The sequence below is a fragment of the Oncorhynchus mykiss genome, chromosome 30, assembly GCF_057628025.1.
Source record: "Oncorhynchus mykiss isolate SJ-2025 chromosome 30, ASM5762802v1, whole genome shotgun sequence".
In the NCBI taxonomy this organism is placed as follows: Eukaryota; Metazoa; Chordata; class Actinopteri; order Salmoniformes; family Salmonidae; genus Oncorhynchus; species Oncorhynchus mykiss.
The window spans coordinates 7,525,805-7,551,024 of record NC_143051.1 but is presented as its reverse complement, the minus strand read 5'-3'; the positions used below and the strand labels follow the sequence as shown (position 1 = coordinate 7,551,024).

General features: G+C 45.5%; 1 protein-coding gene and 1 long non-coding RNA gene across 3 annotated transcripts; one reads left to right on the top strand and one right to left on the bottom strand.

The window, feature by feature from the left end:
• Positions 1-7,833: 7,833 nt before the first annotated feature.
• LOC110487857 (histone deacetylase 1) lies at positions 7,834-22,642 on the top strand. 2 transcript variants are annotated; one of them, XM_090227454.1, is made up of 14 exons: positions 7,834-8,476; positions 9,289-9,401; positions 10,077-10,194; positions 10,449-10,523; positions 11,071-11,209; positions 11,951-12,092; positions 12,262-12,354; positions 12,454-12,562; positions 14,198-14,338; positions 15,948-16,056; positions 18,353-18,483; positions 18,582-18,740; positions 19,321-19,366; positions 19,458-22,642. In XM_090227454.1, exons 1-14 carry the CDS (start codon positions 8,422-8,424, stop codon positions 19,483-19,485), a joined length of 1,458 nt encoding a protein of 485 aa, XP_090083580.1. In that variant the 5' UTR covers positions 7,834-8,421; the 3' UTR covers positions 19,486-22,642. The 2 variants fall into 2 exon arrangements, with proteins under 2 accessions (XP_090083580.1, XP_090083581.1); XM_090227455.1 differs by lacking the exons at positions 14,198-14,338; positions 15,948-16,056; positions 18,353-18,483; ... (1 more) ...; positions 19,321-19,366; positions 19,458-22,642 and adding an exon at positions 13,478-13,542.
• A 572-nt stretch (positions 22,643-23,214) lies between these two features.
• Positions 23,215-24,981, bottom strand: LOC149970186 (uncharacterized). The gene is made up of 2 exons (XR_016493480.1): positions 24,867-24,981; positions 23,215-23,484 (listed from the first exon to the last, which is right to left on the bottom strand). It is a non-coding gene; the product is annotated as an uncharacterized LOC149970186 (long non-coding RNA).
• Between the last annotated feature and the right edge of the window lie 239 nt (positions 24,982-25,220).

Below are 25,220 nucleotides of genomic sequence, written 5' to 3'. Positions count from 1 at the left end.
GAAATAAACAAAAAAGACTCGCCAACTTTATACATTCCTATATTTTAACCCAAAATTTGAAGTATTTTGTGGTGTTACAATAGAGAACCATTTTAAAGATTCAGAGAAGTTTTGTTTTGTTTTGAAGAAAAATAAATCAATAAGTTTAGATTTTTATCTTGGCTATAAAAAAATAAGAGAAATAAAAAAGAACAATTAAGCTTGCTATGTTCACTGTTGCAGTTTTAAAACGAAGCAGAGTTGTTGATCTGTCTGTGGTGTGTAAGCCTGACTCTTGCTCGATGGTCTCTGTAAATACGTTGGACTGATTCTGTTCTTTATTTTGCTAATGTTGACAGATGTTTATGGTTTTATTGTAAAGTTGAAAATGGTAAATAAATGTTGGTTACCAATACCTGCCCATTGTTGTATGGATACAGTTATTTTTAGGTGGGAAGGGTGATTTAGTAGTACAGCTGGGGGACAAAATCTTTATTAACTGTTTATTGTGGTCATAAACATTCCTCTTTTACCCGAACAAAATCAATAAACACAGCATGCAACCATTTCGAAGCCTTTACAGTTCATATGAGGAAATCAGTCAATTGAAATAAATTCATTAGGTCCTAATCTGTGGATTTTCACATGACTGGGAATTACAGATCTGTATCTGTTGGTCACAGAAAAAGGTAGGGGTGTGGATCAGGAAACCAGTCGGTATCTCATGCAGCGCCACACATCTCCTTCGACTAGAGTTGATCAGGCTGTTGATTGTGGCCTGTGGAAGGTTGTCCCACTCCTCTTCAATGGCTGTGTGACGTTGTTGGACATTGGCGGGAACTGGAACATGCTGTCGTACACGTCAATCCAGAGCATCCCAAACATGCTCAATGGCTGACATGTCTGGTGAGTATGCAATTTATGGAAAAACTCAGACATTTTCAATTACCAGGAATTGTGTACAGATCCTTGCAACATGGAGCCGTGCAAATTGCACGCTCCCTCAAAACTTGACATCTGTAGCATTGTGTTGTGTGACAAAACTGCACATTTTAGAGAGGTCTTTTATTTGTCCCCAGCACAAGGTGTACCTGTGTAATAATCATGCTGTTTAATCCGTTTCTTGATATGTCACATCTGTCAGATGGATGGATTATCTTGGCAAAGGAGAAATGCTCACTAACAGGGATGTAAACACATTTGTGCAGAAAACTTGAGAGAGAAATAAGCTTTTTGAGCATCTGGAACATTTCTGGGATATTTTAATTCAGCTCTTCAACATGGGACCAACACTTCACATGTTGCGTTTATATTTTTGTTCAGTGTACAATGTGCTTTCCAATTCTAAGAATCAATGAGTTACATTACATTTTCCGATAGGAATGTGATTCTTGTAAGAGCACATTGATGTGTTTTAGACTTCTCATAGTTCATAATCCCAAGATTAATGTTCATTTAAGAGATAGGCTTGTCAAGAATGTCAGGCTGACCAATTAAATATGTAATCAACCAATCACACATAGTAGTAAACCACCTACAACTGAAAACAAGAGGGGACAATACCTAATTTGTCATCATTTATTACTTAGGCTATTAGTTCACACAGAGAATACGTTTTGGTGGAGTATTGGTAAGTGCTGATGGAGAGGAGAGACTACTGCAGAGAATTAAGATCCACCCCATGATGCTACATTCTAGGGCTATGGCACAATCTCAATATATTTTTCTTGACTCCTCATGTCCTCTCTCCTCATCTCCTTTTCAAAAACATATTGGATAAGATAGTTAGAGGCACTTCCCTCTGACCTTCTCCTCCAATGTGTTTTGAGATGTGAGGAGTCAAGGAAATGCAATTGAGATTCTCCCTGTGTACCTGTTTTGTCTCTCTTTCTTCCCAACGTGTGGAAAACTCCCACTAGCCCATTCCTCCACCAATCCAATGCTTTTAGATTTGTAATAAGTAGTGAACAGAACAAGTGCACACTTCTGGAAAATGGTATAGAATTGGAAAGCAGCCAATGATCCTTGCATACGCGCCCACATTATCCCTGTGACCTCTGTAACCCCTGTAGTGACAGCATCTCTCAAGACGTCATTGCTTAGGACTTATATACCTCCTCAAATCACACAAGAAATAACTTCTCCTGGTGTATTCTTCCTCAATAAAGTTAATTCAATTGAGTTTTTTGAACTCTAAATCGTTGATCCTGATCTGGGTTGGTTGTAGGTTCGTATCCCAAATGACATCCTATGCACTATACTGTATATAGTGCACTAATTTGGACCAGAGTCCTATTGGGGAATAGGGTGCCATTGGGGATACGCCCACTGACCTAGTTCACATGGTGATATGATGAGTTGAGATCAGAGTTATTTCTAGTCATCCCAGGCTTCAAACAATGATGAATTATTCAAACACAGATGTAGCTCCACATTTGTGTTGCTTCAGCCATTTTGCACAGATTGCAGAGGCATTTGTCGAACTCAAAGTCTATTAATCTAATCACTGAACTGACAATTTGTGAATATGTGAATGAGGTCGTTACATAGCTTATTACTGTGGATGAAGTCTTTAGGTAGCTTACTACTGTGGATGAGGTCTTTAGGAAGCTTATTACTGTGGATAAGGTCTTCAGGAAGCTTGCTAATGTGGATGAGGTCGTTAGGTAGCTTACTACTGTGGATGAGGTCTTTAGGAAGCTTGCAACTGTGGATGAGGTCTTTAGGAAGCTTGCAACTGTGGATGAGGTCATTAGGTAGCTTACTACTGTGGATGAGGTCGTTAGGTAGCTTATCACTGTTGATGAAGTCTTTAGGTAGCTTACTACTGTGGATGAGGTCTTCAGGAAGCTTGCAACTGTGGATGAGGTCATTAGGTAGCTTACTACTGTGATTGAGGTTGTTAGGTAGCTTACTACTGTGGATGAGGTTGTTAGGTACTAGCCCACTACTGTGGATGAGGTCGTTAAGTACTAGCCTACTACTGTGGATGAGGTCATTAGGTACTAGCCTCCTACTGAGGATGAGGTCGTTAGGTAGCTTACTACTGTGGATGAGGTCGTTAGGTACTAGCCTACTACTGTGGATGAAGTCATTATGTACTAGCCTACTACTGTGGATGAGGTTGTTAGGTACTAGCCTACTACTGTGGATGAAGTCATTATTTGCTAGCCTACTACTGTGGATGATGTCGTTAGGTACTAGCCTACTACTGTGGATGAAGTCATTATTTGCTAGCCTACTACTGTGGATGAAGTTCTTATGTACTAGCCTACTACTGTGGATGAGGTCGTTAAGTACTAACCTACTACTGTGAAGGAGGTCATTAGATAGCTTACTTCTGTGGATGAGGTCATTAGGTACTAGTGTACTTGGACTATCAAGGAAGTGAGTTTTCATACTGAACCGTATCATTATCTAATGAATTAAAAGGGTATATTTGTAAAAAATTGTACAATTTTATCAATCATATCAAATGCACATTTTAAACAAACACATCACGGCTCAGGGTATGACCCAGATGTAGACACAGGAGGTGGGTAGTTCTATTCTCAGAATAATTATTATATTAAAGGGGCAGGTCGAGGGCAGGTCGAGGGCGGACGGAGGTTCGTAATCCAAGGCATAGTCAATCAGGGACAGAACGGCAGGCAGGCTCAGGACAGATAGAAAGGTCAGAACCGGGAGACTAGAAAACTAAAACTTGAGCGCAGACGAATAGGGGAAGCACGCTGGTAAGACCTGACACAACAAGACGAACTGGCAACAGACAGACAGAAAACACAGGTATAAATACACAGGGGATAATGGGGGACAATAGGAGACACCTGGTGGGGGGGACGGAGACAAGCACAAGACAGGTGGAACAGATCAGGGTGATACAAAACATAGACAATGGATTATTCTCCACATCATCTTTGTTGTCGACTATTGTGAAAAAATACAAAGGAGGCACAGAAACTAAAAAAACACAACATCACTATGCAACATTTATTTTTTTATTTTACCTTTATTTAACTAGGCAAGTCAGTTAAGAACAAATTCTTATTTTCAATGACGGCCTAGGAACGGTGGGTTAACTGCCTGTTCAGGGGCAGAACGACAGATGTACCTTGTCAGCTCGGGGGTTTGAACTTGAAACCTTCCGGTTACTAGTCCAACGCTCTAACCACTAGGTTACCCTGCCAACTGCACTTGTGTTTGTCATCACTCACTTTATATGAATGCGTGCTTGTGGTCGATTGATACTGTAAGATTAAATTCATAAAAAAGACAGTTGAATGAGAGTGATGAAACATCTGAAACTTTAAAAGTCTTAAACAGTATGAAATATTAAAACACTGTAATGGTTGGTAAGGGAGGAGAAATTGTTGTGTCTGAGTCCCACAAGACACTGGCAAGGACAGGTACCCCCCTTTTCCCAATCTGTCGGAGGAAACATCGTTCAACTGACGGCAGAGGTCAGCCTGCAGGTGCCCGGCCCGCCATAAGGAGTCGCTAGAGCTCGAAGAACCAAGTAAAGCCCCCCCCGGGGCCAAACCTTCCCCTAACCTGGACGGTGCTGGGCCAACCGGTTATGAGACAGCCTGGGATCGAACCTGCGTCTGTAGTGATGCCTCAGTGCCTTATAACGCTGTGCCACTCGGGAGGCCCCACCCTCTTTTGTTTCTTGAACGTTGTTTCTTGTTTTAGCACAGCATTCCCTTTATTGAGCTCACTTACATATGTAACCTTTGACATCAGAGATCTCCTAGTCCAAATCTGTTTTTTTTTTAGCTGAGAGATGTTCTTCAGTTCAGAGATCTCCTGCTCCAGCTCACAGATTAGCTTCTTCAGTTCAGAAAAGTTTCTAAGCAAAATATTCTACTCCGTCTTTAATTTCTGTAATTTTCATTTTTATTTATTTTTATTTTTTACATACAAGCTACCTCTCCTCCTCAGTCCTGTCCTGAGGACAAATCATGACACGCACAGTAATTATGGCATATTACTACTGACCTGTTTGGGACTCTCAGACTTTATTGCATCATCATCATGACCTTTGTGTCCCCCGTCCCGTGACCTTGGCCACGACATGTTTCTGCAGTGCTGGGACAGTGTTGCCTGACATGGCTCTCGCAGCAATAGGCAGTACAGGTCAGATAGGACTTGACTGCTCTGAGCTACACTGCCCAAATCAGATACCATAGGCCATGTTCCCAGGATCAGCATAGCCCAATAAAACAGGTCTGTAGTTAATTAAGGGGTTGGTTCATTGACTTGTCACCCTTCATAGACAGACAATGTAGAACAGGAGAATCCTCACTCACCTTCTTGACACCACAGATCAAATATTTACAATTTCTGTACATTTTTTGTTGTTGTCCAAATTCAAAACGGTCCCCACAAAGAAAATCATGAACATGAAAGCATAGACAGACTAGTCTGCTGTAGTCCCAGTTCCAGTCTGCTGTAGTCCCAGTTCCAGTCTGCTGTAGTCCCAGTTCCAGTCTGCTGTAGTCCCAGTTCCAATCTGCTGTAGTCCCAGTTCCAGACTAGTCTGCTATAGTCCCAGTTCCAGACTAGTCTGCTGTAGTCCCAGTTCCAATCTGCTGTAGTCCCAGTTCCAGACTAGTCTGCTGTAGTCCCAGTTCCAGACTAGTCTGCTATAGTTCCAGTTCCAGACTAGTCTGCTGTAGTCCCAGTTCCAGTCTGCTGTAGTCCCAGTTCCAGTCTGCTGTAGTCCCAGTTCCAGTCTGCTGTAGTCCCAGTTCCAGACTAGTCTGCTGTAGTCCCAGTTCCAGACTAGTCTGCTGTAGTCCCAGTTCCAGACTAGTCTGCTGTAGTCCCAGTTCCAGACTAGTCTGCTGCAGTCCCAGTTCCAGTCTGCTGTAGTCCCAGTTCCAGTCTGCTGTAGTCCCAGTTCCAGTCTGCTGTAGTCCCAGTTCCAGTCTGCTGTAGTCCCAGTTCCAGTCTGCTGTAGTCCCAGTTCCAGACTAGTCTGCTGTAGTGCCAGTAGTTATTATGATATTCTTACCTTAGATCAAGGGGACTGAAATGATGTTGTTGGTGCATTGACCTGTTATTCTTCATAGACAGACAGCTGGTGAGTAGGACACTTGAGCCTATGAATGAAATGAAAAACAAAAACATAGCTGATATCACTGTAAATTAATACACCATACAGTGGGGCAAAAAAGTATTTGGTCAGCCACCAATTGTGCAAGTTCTCCCACTTAAAACGATGAGAGAGGCCTGTAATTTTCATCATAGGTACACTTCAACTGTGACAGACAAAATAAGGGGAAAAAAATCCAGAAAATCACATTGTAGGATTTTTGTATGAATTTATTTGCAAATGCTCCTTAGTTCTAGACAGTTCTGTGCTTCCAATTTTGTGGCCAGCCACCCTATTCAGAGACTGTTCTCTCTGCTGCCGCACGGCAAGCAGTACCAAAGCTCCAAGTGTAGGTCCAAAAGGCTCTTTTAATGGGCTCCCCCCCCCCCCCCCCCCCAAAGCCATAAGACTGCTGAACAGTTCATCAAATGGCCACCCGCACTATTTGCATTGACCCCCATTTTTACTCCGCTGCTACTTGCTGTCTATTATCTATGCATAGTCACTTTACAACTACCTACATGTACATATTACCTCAACTACCTACATGTACATATTACCTCAACTACCTACATGTACATATTACCTCAACTACCTACATGTACATATTACCTCGACTACCTACATGTACATATTACCTCAACTACCTACATGTACATATTACCTCAACTACCTACATGTACATATTACCTCGACTACCTACATGTACATATTACCTCGACTAACTACATGTACATATTACCTCGACTACCTACATGTACATATTACCTCAACTACCTACATGTACATATTACCTCAACTACCTACATGTACATATTACCTCAACTACCTACATGTACATATTACCTCAACTACCTACATGTGCATATTACCTCGACTAACTACATGTACATATTACCTCGACTACCTACATGTACATATTACCTCAACTACCTACATGTACATATTACCTCAACTACCTACATGTACATATTACCTCAACTACCTTGACTAACTTGTACTCCCACACATTGACTCTGTACCGGTACCTCTTGTATATAGCCTCGTCATTCTTATTTTATTGTGTTATTTATTTTTTCTTACTTTAGTTTATTCTTTATTTATCTTTTATTTAGACTTTTTTTTTTTTTTTTAAATCTGCATTGTTGTTTGAGTGCTTATAAGTAAGCGTTTCATGGTAAGGTCCACTACACCTGTTGTATTCAGCGTTTCATGGTAAGGTCTACTACACCTGTTGTATTCAGCGTTTCATGGTAAGGTCTACTACACCTGTTGTATTCAGCGTTTCATGGTAAGGTCTACTACACCTGTTGTATTCAGCGTTTCATGGTAAGGTCTACTACACCTGTTGTATTCAGCGTTTCATGCTAAGGTCTACTACACCTGTTGTATTCAGCGTTTCATGGTAAGGTCTACTACACCTGTTGTAGTCAGCGTTTCATGGTAAGGTCTACTACACCTGTTGTATTCAGCGTTTCATGGTAAGGTCTACTACACCTGTTGTATTCAGCGTTTCATGGTAAGGTCTACTACACCTGTTGAATTCGGGCCAATACAATTGGATTTGTTTTGAATTTTGACATGGTTGCAGAGACATAAACTGTGCAATTTTACAGCAGAGTGACTGTCAGTGACTGACATAAGAATATAAACACATTTTGAGACCCAGACTGAGTTCCTGACAAATAAAGCAGACCATTTATGTCACTTGTGCCAGGACGATTTGCCCCTTTAAGGACGAACTGCCCCTTTAAGAAGGGTGGGGTACCAGACAGGTGTGCTGTTGTTCAGACAGGTACAGTACCAGAGATGGTAGGACTATAGTTTGAAACTCTGTGGGAAGCTTATTTTTTTTAAATATAAGCAATAAACACGTGCAAAGCTGAGCAGACTAGCTTATTGTAGTACAATGGAACCATCTGGTGGCTAAAAGTTAGACTTTTGAAAATGACGTATGAAGGTTCCTGTAGCAGACTATCATATCATCCTTTTTGCTGATGTACTTCAATATACAGCTCAATGTGAGAGAAACAATATTGTGCAAGATCATTGTACAGGAATGTATCGATTGTGTGCAAGATCCTTAGTCTTCCAGTGTAGGTTGGAAAAAATGGCGTTCATCATACAGCAAAATGAAGAATGTATATAAGGATTTATTTATTCAACATATATATATATATATATTTGTCGACTTGTTAGAAGCACATAACTTCCCATCACAGACCAGTGAACAGACAGAAACAAGTGTACACCCTTCACAAACAACGCCTTCGGGTGATTGGACGAGACGGTGGGGTAAAAAATGATCCGGTGTAAAGAACGGTGCCCCTGTTAATTACAGTAAAATGGCGCTGTCGTCTGCAGGAGGAACAAAGAAGAAAGTTTGCTATTATTACGATGGTAAGATTTAATGTTATGTAGCTTAGTGTGTGCGTCTTGTCTGCAATATTATTGATTGTATCGGCGAAGGATTTGGTGCTCGATAAAAAAAATATATATATTTTTGTTGTTGATCCACGTTGAAGTGCCGTAGGTGAGTTAGCTGCTAGCATGCTAACGTTACTGTAGCCGCAGAGTGGTTAGCTCGCTAGCTAAGTTAGTTAGCCTGGTTAACCTGGTTAGGAATACGTTTTTTTTGGTTAGCTAGCCAAAGCAACTTGAATGGTGGTTTTTATTATTTTTTTCCCAAATGAGCTAAATTGCCGATATCTAGCTTGCTAGCAAGTTGATGCTTTTTTTAAAAATTTGCGACAACTAGCCTAATAACGAAGAGATGGTTAGGAACTCAGTGTCTGAATCACAAATTGCCTCTTCATATTTATCTACACCATTTGTTTAGTAAAGTGGGGTTATCATGTAGCTAGCGGTGTTGTATAGGTGTGTGTGTGTGATTTGTGTTTCGTGCTGTGTAGCTACCAGGCTTGCATGTGTGATTCAGGCGTGATAGTGCTATAGCCCGGAACAAAAGCCGGCACTTTAAATCGACCGCTAAGGGCCTTGGAGAGACAGTAATATAAATCTCAGAGTCGACCAGGTGAAGAGTCGGTCGGTCGGTGTCTTTTATTGACCCTGTAAGTCGCTCTGGATAAACGCAGAAAGCTAAAATGACAAATGTTAAACAGTTACATACCTTATCTCTGGAGCTAGGTGGAAGGAAATGTTTTTTTTGTTGTTTCAGTAGTTTGTCTAAACCTCAAATTTCCTCTCCCCAGGCGACGTTGGTAATTATTACTATGGCCAGGGTCATCCCATGAAACCCCACAGGATCCGTATGACCCACAACCTCCTGCTCAACTATGGACTGTACAGGAAGATGGAGATATATGTAAGCACAGCAGCTACAGGGGGTTTATACACACAAAAAAATACAAACTTCCTATTAGTGATGCACACATTAAAAAATAATCCTAAACATCAAATAAGCCAAAGCGTTCCTTTTCAGAACGTGGCCAAGAGATGGATCTATAGAGGATGACGCAGCGGTCTAAGGCACTGCTTCTCAGTGCTAGAGGCGTCACTACAGACCCTGGTTCGATTCCAGGCTGTATCATAACCGGTCGTGATTGGGAGTCCCATAGGGCGGTGCACAATTGGCCCAGCGCTGTTAGGGTTTGGCCGGGATAGGCAGTTATTGTAAATAAGAATTTTGTTCATAACTGACTTGCTTAGTTAAATAAAAAAAAAACATGATATAAATATATTGTATAGGACTGAAGCTGATACGAGTGGACTCCTAATTCTTCAACACACTTCTACACCACAGGTCCAAAGTAACTTTCTGTATAGTTGAGATGTTCCAAAGTCCTACAGACTTATAAAGACCTAGATGGACAGTTGTGGACAATACGTTTTCTGACCTTCCATATATTTTGGGTTATTGATAATATCAGATGAGATTTAGGTGACCGTTTTAGCAACCAGGAAATGGTGGTGTTTTTCCACCTTTTTTTTTTAAACAGACTTTTTTTTCAGCCCTTTTGATTTCCTCTGACCTCCCTAGAGACCCCACAAGGCCAGTGGAGAGGAGATGACCAAGTACCACAGTGACGACTACATAAAGTTCCTGCGTTCCATCCGGCCAGACAACATGTCAGAGCACAGCAAACAGATGCAGAGATGTGAGTAGCAGACAGTGTTTTCCCCCCCTAGCATTGTTTAGGTGTGGGCGCCCTATGTGTTATTTAAAGGGATAGTTCACCCCAAAAACCAAAGGTTGACATAGGTTTTCATATGGGCTAATGTTGAGCTGACTTTAGACTGTACTCCACACTCACATCTGTTTAGCTAGTGCTTTAATGCTTTGGAACAAATGTGCAGGATTCAATCGCACATCTCAAATTAATGCCTTCTATCCTTGCTGTTCTCTTAACAGTTAATGTGGGAGAGGACTGCCCAGTGTTTGACGGCCTGTTTGAGTTCTGTCAGCTGTCAACGGGAGGCTCTGTCGGTAAGTCTCATCTCCTCTCTCGCTTGTCTCGCTCCTTGTTGACTGTCTCTGTCCTCTCTCGCTCCTTGTTGACTGTCTCTGTCCTCTCTCTCGCTCCTTGTTGACTGTCTCTGTCCTCTCTCTCTCTCCTTGTTGACTGTCTCTGTCCTCTCTCTCTCTCCTTGTTGCCTGTCTCTGTCCTCTCTCTCTCTCCTTGTTGACTGTCTCTGTCCTCTCTCTCTCTCCTTGTTGACTGTCTCTGTCCTCTCTTTCGCTCCTTGTTGACTGTCTCTGTCCTCTCTCGCACTCCTTGTTGCCTGTCTCTGTCCTCTCTCGCGCTCCTTATTGCCTGTCTCTGTCCTCTCTCGCGCTCCTTATTGCCTGTCTCTGTCCTCTCTCGCGCTCCTTATTGCCTGTCTCTGTCCTCTCTCGCGCTCCTTATTGCCTGTCTCTGTCCTCTCTCGCGCTCCTTATTGCCTGTCTCTGTCCTCTCTCGCGCTCCTTATTGCCTGTCTCTGTCCTCTCTCTCCTTATTGACTGTCTCTGTCCTCTCTCTGTGTGTGTGTAGCGGGGGCAGTGAAGCTGAACAAGCAGCAGACGGACATCGCCATCAACTGGGCCGGAGGACTCCATCATGCCAAGAAGTCTGAGGCCTCTGGGTTCTGCTACGTCAACGACATCGTCCTCGCCATCCTGGAGCTGCTCAAGTAAGAGCCCTGTGTGGTCACCTCACCCGACTCCCCCCGTTGGGCCACCTCACCCGACCCCCGTTGTCAGACGACTGAACAGACAAAGACGTGTTCTCAGCAGTGTCAGCAGGTCACATTAAGGGAGAGGGAACAGTTCATTACCCACATCACTTAACTTCCTGCCTAGAAACAGAGAGAAGGAGATGGAGTACATCACTTAACTTCCTGCCTAGACACAGATGTACTCCATCTCCTTCCCTCTGAACACATCACTTAACTTCCTGCCTAGAAACAGAGATGTTCAGAGGGAAGGAGATGGAGTACATCACTTAACTTCCTGCCTAGAAACCGATGTGTTCAGAGGGAAGGAGATGGAGTACATCTGTGTCTAGGCAGGAAGTTAAGTGATGAGGGTAATGAACTGTTCCCTCTCCCTTAATGTGACCTGGCCTCACGCCCCCCACCCCCACTCCTCTCCATCCTTATCAGTGTCGACAACCATGTGATTGCCTTTCCCTCACACAGTAACATTCCAAGCCCCCTTTGGTTCATATCCACCGTAGACGTTCCTCCTACAGCTAACCATTCACTTCTGGTGTAGACAACCTGTAGACGTTCCTCCTACAGCGAACCATTCACTTCTGGTGTAGACAACCTGACCGTGACCCTTCACCTTTCTCTAGGACACCTGATTTAACCATATTGTGAAGGTTAGCGGTCAGAACCTATCGGTGTGTAATGAGTCGTCTGTCCTGTCAGGTACCACCAGAGGGTGTTGTACATAGACATCGACATTCACCATGGAGACGGGGTGGAAGAGGCTTTCTTCACCACAGACCGGGTCATGACGGTGTCCTTCCACAAGTATGGAGAATACTTCCCTGGTACCGGAGACCTGAGGGTGAGTGTGTGTGTGTGTGTGTGTGTGCTGGGGGCGGGGGTCGGGTCAGAAATAAGCACAGTAGATTTCAGTGTGTTCCTCTGTGTGTTGTATTGTCTGCCTATATTTGAGTCGTTTCTGTACTCCAGAATGTACAATAAGGTGTGTGTGTGTGTGTGTGTGTGTGTAGGACATTGGAGCAGGGAAGGGGAAGTACTATGCTGTAAACTACCCTCTCAGAGACGGCATCGACGATGAGTCTTACGAAGCCATCTTCAAACCTGTGAGTCTCCTGCTGCAAGGAATTCCGTGTTTTGGTTCCACACACACACACACACGGTAACTTTTTGTTGTTGTAATCAATGTGCGTGTGTGTTGCTAGGTGATGGCTAAAGTGATGGAGATGTTCCAACCCAGTGCAGTCGTGTTACAGTGTGGAGCCGACTCTCTCTCAGGAGACAGACTGGGCTGTTTCAACCTGACCATCAAAGGTAACACATTTTACTCAACAGTTTGTGTTTTCAGGTGACGTGTGGCGTTACAGTAAGAGTATGGAATAATGTAGTTTTAACCTTTTTAAGTCTCATTAATGATCCTGCTCTAACGGTGTTGGTATTGATGTGTAGGCTTGTTTAGTATACTGTCTGTCTGCCAGGCAGGCGTTCTGTCTGCCAGGCGTTCTAGAACCAATCATGCCAGACGTTCTGTCGGTCTGCCAGGCGTTCTGTCGGTCTGCCAGGCGTTCTAGAACCAATCATGCCAGACGTTCTGTCGGTCTGCCTCCCAGCCAGACGTTCTGTCGGTCTGCCTGCCAGCCAGGCGTTCTGTCGGTCTGCCTGCCTGCCAGCCAGGCGTTCTGTCGGTCTGCCTGCCAGCCAGGCGTTCTGTCGGTCTGCCTGCCAGCCAGGCGTTCTGTCGGCCTGCCTGCCAGCCAGGCGTTCTGTCGGCCTGCCTGCCAGCCAGGCGTTCTGTCGGTCTGCCTGCCAGCCAGGCGTTCTGTCGGTCTGCCTGCCAGCCAGGCGTTCTGTCGGCCTGCCTGCCAGCCAGGCGTTCTGTCGGTCTGCCTGCCAGCCAGGCGTTCTGTCGGTCTGCCTGCCAGCCAGGCGTTCTGTCGGCCTGCCTGCCAGCCAGGCGTTCTGTCGGCCTGCCTGCCAGCCAGGCGTTCTGTCGGTCTGCCTGCCAGCCAGGCGTTCTGTCGGTCTGCCTGCCAGCCAGGCGTTCTGTCGGCCTGCCTGCCAGCCAGGCGTTCTGTCGGCCTGCCTGCCAGCCAGGCGTTCTGTCGGCCTGCCTGCCAGCCAGGCGTTCTGTCGGCCTGCCTGCGCCACATGCATGTAAAGACACATTTCCATTCCAGAAGAATGGACAATAAAGTGTTGGAACGTTGAACCCCTGACGCTGTGTTTCAGGTCATGCTAAGTGTGTTGAACCCCTGACGCTGTGTTTCAGGTCATGCTAAGTGTGTTGAACCCCTGACGCTGTGTTTCAGGTCATGCTAAGTGTGTTGAACCCCTGGCGCTGTGTTTCAGGTCATGCTAAGTGTGTTGAACCCCTGACGCTGTGTTACAGGTCATGCTAAGTGTGTTGAACCCCTGACGCTGTGTTTCAGGTCATGTTAAGTGTGTTGAACCCCTGACGCTGTGTTTCAGGTCATGCTAAGTGTGTTGAACCCCTGACGCTGTGTTTCAGGTCATGCTAAGTGTGTTGAACCCCTGACGCTGTGTTTCAGGTCATGCTAAGTGTGTTGAACCCCTGACGCTGTGTTTCAGGTCATGCTAAGTGTGTTGGACCCCTGACGCTGTGTTTCAGGTCATGCTAAGTGTGTTGGACCCCTGACGCTGTGTTTCAGGTCATGCTAAGTGTGCTGGACCCCTGACGCTGTGTTTCAGGTCATGCTAAGTGTGTTGGACCCCTGACGCTGTGTTTCAGGTCATGCTAAGTGTGTTGAACCCCTGACGCTGTGTTTCAGGTCATGCTAAGTGTGTTGGACCCCTGGCGCTGTGTTTCAGGTCATGCTAAGTGTGTTGGACCCCTGACGCTGTGTTTCAGGTCATGCTAAGTGTGTTGAACCCCTGACGCTGTGTTTCAGGTCATGCTAAGTGTGTTGGACCCCTGGCGCTGTGTTTCAGGTCATGCTAAGTGTGTTGAGTACATGAAGAGTTTCAACCTGCCTCTGTTGATGTTGGGAGGTGGAGGTTATACCATCCGTAACGTGGCCCGCTGCTGGACCTACGAGACCGCCGTGGCTCTGGACAGCATTATACCTAACGGTACACACACACACACAGCATCATACCTAACGGTACACACACACACACACAGCATCATACCTAACGGTACACACACACACACACAGCATCATACCTAACGGTACACACACACAGCATTATACCGAACGTTACACACACACACACACACACAGCATTATACCGAACGGTACACACACACACACAGGATTATACCTAACGGTACACACACACACACACACAGCATTATACCGAACGGTACACACACACACAGCATTATACCGAACGGTACACACACACACAGCATTATACCGAACGGTACACACACACACACACACACACAGCATTATACCGAACGGTACACACACACACAGCATTATACCGAACGGTACACACACACACAGCATTATACCGAACGGTACACACACACACACAGCATTATACCGAACGGTACACACACACACACAGCATTATACCGAACGGTACACACACACACACACACAGCATTATACCTAACGGTACACACACACACACACAGCATTATACCTAACGGTACACACACACACACACAGCATTATACCTAACGGTACACACACACACACACACAGCATTATACCTAACGGTACACACACACACACACACAGCATTATACCTAACGGTACACACACACACACACACACACAGCATTATACCTAACGGTACACACACACACACACACAGCATTATACCTAACGGTACACACACACACACACACAGCATTATACCTAACGGTACACACACACACACACACAGCATTATACCTAACGGTACACACACACACACACACAGCATTATACCTAACGGTACACACACACACACACAGCATTATACCTAACGGTACACACACACACACACACACACAGCATTATACCTAACGGTACACACACACACACACAGCATTATACCTAACGGTACACACACACACACACACACACACAGCATTATACCTAACGGTACACACACACACACACACACACACAGCATTATACCTAACGGTACACACACACACACACACACACAGCATTATACCTAACGGTACACACACACACACACACAGCATTATACCTAACGGTACACACACACACACACAGCATTATACCTAACGGTACACACACACACAGCATTATACCTAACGGTACACACACACACACACACACAGCATTATACCTAACGGTACACACACACACACACACACAGCATTATACCTAACGGTACACACACACACACACACACAGCATTATACCTAACGGTACACACACACACACACACACAGCATTATACCTAACGGTACACACACACACACACAGCATTATACCTAACGGTACACACACACACACACAGCATTATACCTAACGGTACACACACACACACACACACACAGCATTATACCTAACGGTACACACACACACACACAGCATTATACCTAACGGTACACACACACACACACAGCATTATACCTAACGGTACACACACACACACAGCATTATACCTAATTATACACACAGACATCTCGTTCTACCATTAAGCATCAGAGTAAGATCTCAGTCTCTTTGCTTCACGTTTGACTTTATAATGATGTCTCTCGTCCAATCAGAGCTGCCTTACAACGACTACTTTGAGTACTTTGGTCCTGACTTCAAGCTCCACATCAGCCCGTCTAACATGACCAACCAGAACACCAATGATTACCTGGAGAAGATCAAGTAAGTTACACAGACAGCCACTGCGCTCTCGCACAGCAACACAGCAGGGTTTCTGTTGGGGAAAATGTGGTGCCGGGCATGATTTATGGTGTCTACTACACACATCACATATTTAAATGACGGTTGTTTATCTTGACAGAGGATGCAATGGCTCACGTCCTTCTCACTGATTTCCGACGCTACAATAACTGTCCACGTTTAGGTTACTTTTCCTCGGGCAACGAGACAATCACTTAGGCCTAATCTACTATTCCCCTATAGTACCGAAGTTGACCTAGTCTATTGGTCAGCTTGTCGTTCTGTGTGAAATAAATGGCCTACTCCAAACACACTGGGACGATAGATTCCAAATCACACAACCAGTGTAAAAAATAAACTATGGAATCATGAAGTAACCAAAAAAGTGTTAAAGAAATCAAAATTATATTTGAGATTCTTCAAAAGTAGCCACCCTTTGCCTTGACAGCTTGGCATTCTCTCAACCAGCTTCACGAGGTTGTCACCTGGAATGCATTTCAATTAGCAGGTGTGCCTTGGTAAAAGTTAATTTGTGGAATTTCTTTCCTTATTGAGTTGTGTTGTGACAAGGTAGGGGTGGTATACAGAGGATAGCCCTATTTGGTAAAATATTCTGTCACAGCTGATTGGCTCAGACGCATTAAGGAAAGAAATTCCACAAATGAACTTTTACCAAGGCACACCTGTTAATTGAAATGCATTCCAGGTGACAACCTCATGAAGCTGGTTGAGAGAATGCACTTTGAAGAAACTCAAACCTAAAATATTTTGATTTAACTTTTTTTTTATTACTATTTGATGTTTTCACTATTATGGGGCGGCAGGGTAGACTAGTGGTTAGAGTGTAGAGGAGGTAGGGTAGCCTAGTGGTTAGAGGCAGGGTAGCCTAGTGGTTAGAGTGTAGAGGAGGTAGGGTAGCCTAGTGGTTAGAGTGTAGAGGAGGTAGGGTAGCCTAGTGGTTAGAGTGTAGAGGAGGTAGGGTAGCCTTTAGAGTGTAGAGGAGGTAGGGTAGCCTTTAGAGTGTAGAGGAGGTAGGGTAGCCTTTAGAGTGTAGAGGAGGTAGGGTAGCCTTTAGAGTGTAGAGGAGGTAGGGTAGCCTAGTGGTTAGAGTGTAGAGGAGGCAGGGTAGCCTAGTGGTTAGAGTGTAGAGGAGGTAGGGTAGCCTAGTGGTTAGAGTGTAGAGGAGGCAGGGTAGCCTAGTGGTTAGAGTGTAGGGGCGGCAGGGTAGCCTAGTGGTTAGAGTGTAGAGGAGGTAGGGTAGCCTAGTGGTTAGAGTGTAGAGGAGGTAGGGTAGCCTAGTGGTTAGAGTGTAGAGGAGGCAGGGTAGCCTAGTGGTTAGAGGCAGGGTAGCCTAGTGGTTAGAGGCAGGGTAGCCTAGTGGTTAGAGGCAGGGTAGCCTAGTGGTTAGAGGCAGGGTAGCCTAGTGGTTAGAGGCAGGGTAGCCTAGTGGTTAGAGGCAGGGTAGCCTAGTGGTTAGAGGCAGGGTAGCCTAGTGGTTAGAGGCAGGGTAGCCTAGTGGTTAGAGGCAGGGTAGCCTAGTGGTTAGAGGCAGGGTAGCCTAGTGGTTAGAGGCAGGGTAGCCTAGTGGTTAGAGGCAGGGTAGCCTAGTGGTTAGAGGCAGGGTAGCCTAGTGGTTAGAGGCAGGGCAGCCTAGTGGTTAGAGTGTAGAGGCGGCAGGGCAGCCTAGTGGTTAGAGGCAGGGCAGCCTAGTGGTTAGAGGAGGTAGGGTAGCCTAGTGGTTAGAGGAGGTAGGGTAGCCTAGTGGTTAGAGGAGGTAGGGTAGCCTAGTGGTTAGAGGAGGTAGGGTAGCCTAGTGGTTAGAGGAGGTAGGGTAGCCTAGTGGTTAGAGGAGGTAGGGTAGCCTAGTGGTTAGAGGAGGTAGGGTAGCCTAGTGGTTAGAGGAGGTAGGGTAGCCTAGTGGTTAGAGGAGGTAGGGTAGCCTAGTGGTTAGAGGAGGTAGGGTAGCCTAGTGGTTAGAGGAGGTAGGGTAGCCTAGTGGTTAGAGGCAGGGTAGCCTAGTGGTTAGAGCGTTGGACTAGTAACTGGAAGGTTGCAAGTTCAAATCCCCGAGCTGACAAGGTACAAATCTGTCGTTCTGCCCACTGTTCCTAGGCCGTCATTGAAAATAAAAATGTATTTAACTAGGTAAGTCAGTTAACAAAGGTAAAATAATTCTACAATGTAGATAGTAAAAAATAAAGAAAACCCCTTGAATGAGTAGGTGTTCTATAACTTTTGACTGGTAGTGTACATACTAAGCATATCTCTCCCTCCCCAGACAGAGGTTGTTTGAGAACCTGCGCATGCTGCCCCACGCCCCGGGGGTTCAGATGCAGGCCATCCCGGAAGACGCTCCACACCCGGACTCTGGAGATGAGGAGGACGAGAGCCCTGACAAACGCATCTCCAGTAAGTACACACACACACACACACTAGCTCCTCCAACGAGTACTGTCTCACCGCGTGTTATGAATCTCTTATTGAACTCAGTGTGTGTTCCTGTGTAGTCTGGGCCCATGATAAGAGGATAGCCTGTGAAGAGGAGTTCTCTGACTCTGAGGATGAGGGACAGGGAGGAGGGGGAAGGAGGAACGCTGCCAACCACAAGAAGACCAAACGAGTCAAGACTGAGGAGGAGAAAGAGAAGGAGGCAGAGGAGAAGAAAGGTAAACAACTAACACACTGACTGGCCCCTGGACGCTGGACATGACTCCACACTGACTGGCCCCTGGACGCTGGACATGACGACACACTGACTGGCCCCGGGACATGACGACACACTGACTGGCCCCGGGACATGACGACACACTGACTGGCCCCGGGACGCTGGACATGACAACACACTGACTGGACATGACGACACACTGACTGGCCCCTGGACATGACGACACACTGACTGGACCCTGGACATGACAACACACTGACTGGCCCTGGGACATGACAACACACTGACTGGCCCTGGGACATGACAACACACTGACTGGCCCTGGGACATGACAACACACTGACTGGCCCTGGGACATGACAACACACTGACTGGCCCTGGGATGCTGGACAACACACTGACTGGACACTGGACATGACTCCACACTGACTGGCCCCTGGACGCTGGACATGACACCACACTGACTGGCCCCTGGGCGCTGGACATGACACCACACTGACTGGCCCCTGGGCGCTGGACATGACACCACACTGACTGGCCCCTGGACATGACGACACACTGACATGTTCTGTTTTCCTCAGATGTGAAAGAGGAGAAAGAGACAGAGGAGAAGATGGACACAACAGGGTGAGTCGTAACCACAACACACCACTTGACTTTAAATGTAACTGATCCGGTCTAAGCCCAGTCAACTAGCGTTCGTTCATTTCACCACCAGGCCAACAGAAGAAACGAAGACATCCTGAAGTGGGAGCAGCAGATAAACAGGGGCTTCCAGTTGTGAATCTAATCAATCGAAATGGACTGTAAATTATTCTCTTAACACAGTTTTTAGTATTTCCTCAAACAGTCAAACGTTTTAGCCTGTGTCAGTGTTGAAATGCTCTTTTATTAACTCATGTCTCTGCCACCTATTTAAATGTTGTTTTTCATACCATGTGTTTAGTTATGGAGCCTGAGGATCTGAAGCAGTAGGGTCCCATTTCAATAGTCTAAAAAGCCTGGTTGGGATTCAATCCAAGTTCGTGCTGTGGTGTACACTGCTCTCTAACAGACGTACGGTCGCTTCTAATCTAATTTATTTATATAGCCCTTCTTACATCAGCTGATATCTCAAAGTGCTGTACAGAAACCCAGCCTAAAACCCCAAACAGCAAGCAATGCAGGTGTAGAAGGCACGGTGGCTAGGAAAAACTCCCTAGAAAGGCCAAAACCTAGAGAGGAACCAGGCTATGTGGAGTGACCAGTCCTCTTCTGGCTGTGCCGGGTGGAGATTATAACAGAACATGGCCAAGATGTTCAAATGTTCATAAATGACCAGCATGGTCCAATAATAATCACAGGCAGAACAGTTGAAACTGGAGCAGCAGCACGGCCAGGTGGACTGGGGACAGCAAGGAGTCATGTCAACTTGAGCTGATGTTGTACAGACGGTTACCGTCAGGGGGAAATGCCTTTACTGTGTTGTCAGCGGTCTAGTGCGCTGCTCTGACAGGGCTTGGATTGAATTCCTACCTTATTTCCGCTCTCTTCACCGACCCGAGGTAACTTGGTGAAAGCAAATCCCCCTGATAAGACTGAGGCCATACTGCTTTCACAGTTCTCAGATCAGTCCAGATGAAGAGTTGAAAAGGAATCCACTTCCCACTGAAAACATTCCCCGTTGAACAATAGTCACCAGCTCGAAGTTATTTTAAATCATAGATCAACATGTGTTGTGTTTTACTTCTCCCAGGGTTAGTTTCTGACTGTACGCTCCATGCTGGCTTCCTCTTCTCCCAGGGTTAGTTTCTGACTGTACGCTCCATGCTGGCTTCCTCTTCTCCCAGGGTTAGTTTCTGACTGTACGCTCCATGCTGGCTTCTCCCAGGGTTAGTTTCTGACTGTATGCTCCATGCTGGCTTCTCCCAGGGTTAGTTTCTGACTGTACGCTCCATGCTGGCTTCTCCCAGGGTTAGTTTCTGACTGTACGCTCCATGCTGGCTTCTCCCAGGGTTAGTTTCTGACTGTACGCTCCATGCTGGCTTCCTCTTCTCCCAGGGTTAGTTTCTGACTGTACGCTCCATGCTGGCTTCTCCCAGGGTTAGTTTCTGACTGTACGCTCCATGCTGGCTTCCTCTTCTCCCAGGGTTAGTTTCTGACTGTACGCTCCATGCTGGCTTCTCCCAGGGTTAGTTTCTGACTGTACGCTCCATGCTGGCTTCCTCTTCTCCCAGGGTTAGTTTCTGACTGTACGCTCCATGCTGGCTTCTCCCAGGGTTAGTTTCTGACTGTACGCTCCATGCTGGCTTCTCCCAGGGTTAGTTTCTGACTGTACGCTCCATGCTGGCTTCCTCTTCTCCCAGGGTTAGTTTCTGACTGTACGCTCCATGCTGGCTTCTCCCAGGGTTAGTTTCTGACTGTACGCTCCATGCTGGCTTCCTCTTCTCCCAGGGTTAGTTTCTGACTGTACGCTCCATGCTGGCTTCTCCCAGGGTTAGTTTCTGACTGTACGCTCCATGCTGGCTTCCTCTTCTCCCAGGGTTAGTTTCTGACTGTACGCTCCATGCTGGCTTCTCCCAGGGTTAGTTTCTGACTGTACGCTCCATGCTGGCTTCTCCCAGGGTTAGTTTCTGACTGTACGCTCCATGCTGGCTTCCTCTTCTCCCAGGGTTAGTTTCTGACTGTACGCTCCATGCTGGCTTCCTCTTCTCCCAGGGTTAGTTTCTGACTGTACGCTCCATGCTGGCTTCCTCTTCTCCCAGGGTTAGTTTCTGACTGTACGCTCCATGCTGGCTTCCTCTTCTCCCAGGGTTAGTTTCTGACTGTACGCTCCATGCTGGCTTCTCCCAGGGTTAGTTTCTGACTGTACGCTCCATGCTGGCTTCTCCCAGGGTTAGTTTCTGACTGTACGCTCCATGCTGGCTTCTCCCAGGGTTAGTTTCTGACTGTACGCTCCATGCTGGCTTCTCCCAGGGTTAGTTTCTGACTGTACGCTCCATGCTGGCTTCTCCCAGGGTTAGTTTCTGACTGTACGCTCCATGCTGGCTTCCTCTTCTCCCAGGGTTAGTTTCTGACTGTACGCTCCATGCTGGCTTCTCCCAGGGTTAGTTTCTGACTGTACGCTCCATGCTGGCTTCTCCCAGGGTTAGTTTCTGACTGTACGCTCCATGCTGGCTTCCTCTTCTCCCAGGGTTAGTTTGACTGTACGTTCCATGCTGGCTTCCTCTTCTCCCAGGGTTAGTTTCTGACTGTACGCTCTATGCTGGCTTCTCCCAGGGTTAGTTTCTGACTGTACGCTCCATGCTGGCTTCTCCCAGGGTTAGTTTCTGACTGTACGCTCCATGCTGGCTTCCTCTTCTCCCAGGGTTAGTTTCTGACTGTACGCTCCATGCTGGCTCCTTCCTTACCTCGTTTTATATTTCTAAAGTTGACATGTCTTTATTAGGTCATACAGAGGGCAGGGCTTCCCCTACTGACAGGTTGAATTTGTCGTAGTCGCCCCCTCCCCCCCCCACACAATTTATTTGTATTCATTGTTGGACATAAGACTGTAAAAAGTATTCCCACATAAGATGTGATCGTATGCAATGTTTTAGTCAAATTCTGTTTGCAAAAAAACAACAACCCAGTCTAGAAAGTAATTCTCCTGACTTATGACCCCTGGAACAATCCAGCTTCCCCATCAAGGAAAAACCCCAAGATCAGCATGCAGAGGCAACTTCAGCCTACACCGTTGGGGAACCGGCTCACGTTTTAAACCCCTGGTATTTTCTACCGTAAAAGGTGACATATGGTGCTTGTTTTGGGTGTTCAGTTGTGAAATGTGCTTATAACTTGTTTTTATATAGAAAAATACTGTTCTCATTGACTTCGTACTTTTTTTTGTTCTAAATAATGATAAAGGCATTTGGTTTATCTAGACAACGTGGCAGTTCATTTCCATGCAAGTATAAAACTGATGTTGCGGTGATGAGTGGCATGCCATTATTTAACCACTGATCGTTCTGTCACAATATAGCGGCGACTCCCACCTCAATGAGATTCCTATTATGGTCAAACGGCGTGGTTCGAGCGCTGAATCCTGATTGGCTGACAGCCGTGGTATATCAGACCACCATTTTAATTGTACGGCTCTAATTACGTTGGCAACCAGTTTAACAATAAGGCAACTCTGGGGGTTTGATATAGATAAATATATATATATATATATATATATACGGCCAATATACCATGGTTAAGGACAGCCCGTAGCCATATATCAAACCTTTTGAACGTAACCTGTAGCCTTCCTGAGTCATAGTGGGAGGTCCACAACGTAAAAGATCCCGTCTTTTTAGTCGACCTCTGGGAGGTTTACCATCAGGCCTGTACTTTACTGGTATGGAAATCTGGTTGGTGACCATTTTCAGTGTTTTTGGTAGTCCATTAAAAATGAACTAAATCAGAAGGTCTGATTAGTGCCAGATTATTGTGCATAATACAGACAAATCATGTAGCAGCTCAATTTCCATTTATTTAGGAGAATCAGTTTAAATACTCTGGAATAGTGAGAAACAAAGGAACTGGGCTATTTGTTGATGACCAAATTATTCTGTGGCTTCCTTTCCTCCCAACTATTTAAACATCTCCGTCTGTAGAAGTCTTCCTGAGTATAGCTGATAAGTTTGACTTCATGTTGATACGGGGATGTATTGCTGCTGGTCTTCTGTTTACGCCTCCAGCTGGGGGTCAAAGTGTAACTGTCTTCTCCTCCACTGGAATAGCTGAAGATGTGAAAGAGGTCGAGTTAATAAAACAGAAACACCGTGTTTTAGTTGTCTACAGTGAGCTGAGAAGGATCACATACAAATTATCATTAAGTATTAAAAAGACAACTCTTCTACATTATTGTTTAATGGACGTCACACTGCTTGCTGAGCGAGTATCACTTCCTGATTCAGCGCATACCAAGTCCCCAACCCAGAACCTCTGCTCTCTGGGCGTGGGGTAGAGGTAGAGAGGGCGTGGGGGTAGAGGTAGAGAGAGGGTGAGTGCGTGAGGTAGAGGGGGTGAGGGCGTGGGGTAGAGGGGGTGAGGGAGTGGAGGTAGAGGGCGTGAGGGGAGAAACCTCAGACAACTGATGGCTGTGAAACCAGATACATTCTGATCTGAAGGAATAAACAATACAGCCGAAGCTCCAGAAAGCCCATTAGAAGGAACAGTTGCTTTCACCTTCATCTGCAAACAGCTGTTTCTATCCCGTCCCTTCAGTTAACCAATACGGTTAAGGGAAGGGCCTTGGGCAGGGGTACTCAACTCATACCCCACGAGGTCCAGGGCCTGCTGGGTTTTCACAGCAAACTAGAACACTATTTTGCCCTAAAACAGAGCCAACAGTGGCAGAATACCTGAACAGACTGAACCAAACTTAAGGAAATCCTTGACTATGTGAGCATAGTCTTGCTACTGAGAAAGGTTGCCTCTCTCATCTCCTCATTGTTTTTTTTAGGAGCATGTGGGTGATTGAAATATGAACTGAGGTCAACACTCCAGTCCAGTTGGTGGTGGTAACACACATTACAGTTGGTTTCCAACCGCCATATAAAGTCTGAAGAAGCCTGAAGGAGGAGAGATTACTAGAAACTAACTAGGTTGACCCTTTTATCTGTGGATTCATTGTCAGAGGACATTGTGCATTTCAGGTAAAATAACAACCCAATGTTTATATCCCAGGACGAATTAGCTGGGGTTATACAGGGGGTAGGTCACCTGGGGTTACAGAAATATTCCATACACACACACACAAAATAAGGTTATTTCTATAAAATGTTGTGCACAAATGTGTTTACATCCCTGTTAGTGTGCATAGCTCAGTAAACATCTGTGAAATTGTTACCGTTTATTTTTTTGTTCAGTATACATGGTTATCAAACATTAGGGATATCTAGTTTCATCATTGTGACAAATAGTTAAGAGGTGTCACAGTAGTTATTTAAGGTGTTTTCCAGGGAGACAGCTGAGCATTATGCTACAGACCTCACTACGTCACACTTATGGTAACGGGAACTACTTATCTCGGCGGCTAGCTGGTTAGCATAAAACGCTAACTTTGGCACTTTGATGAGTGGCTAAAAGAAAAAAAGAAGTTCAAATTTGATATACTCACCATCGCCAAAAACTTTACCCTTGTCGCTTTATCCGTTGTAATCGTTATTTCTCCCAAAAACGAGGACTCGTGTTGCTAGGCACCAGGGCGAAAGCGGAAAAGTAATGATTGTACTTCCGGTGAAACCAGTGACCGCATGAACGTTCTCAAAGGCGCATTTTGCGCTGAGTAAAAGTCACTAGAATAAATGAATAATGGCATGTGATAAACCTTCACAATATTCACAGGACAGGTCTTTGGAAAAAGTTGTACAGTGTTAGCCAAGTGAAGTGTAAAGTTATTCAAAGTCAATGGTGAAATGTCTCAGTAATTGCAGCAAATATGTTAAATAATTCTCACCCCTAAATCAAAATC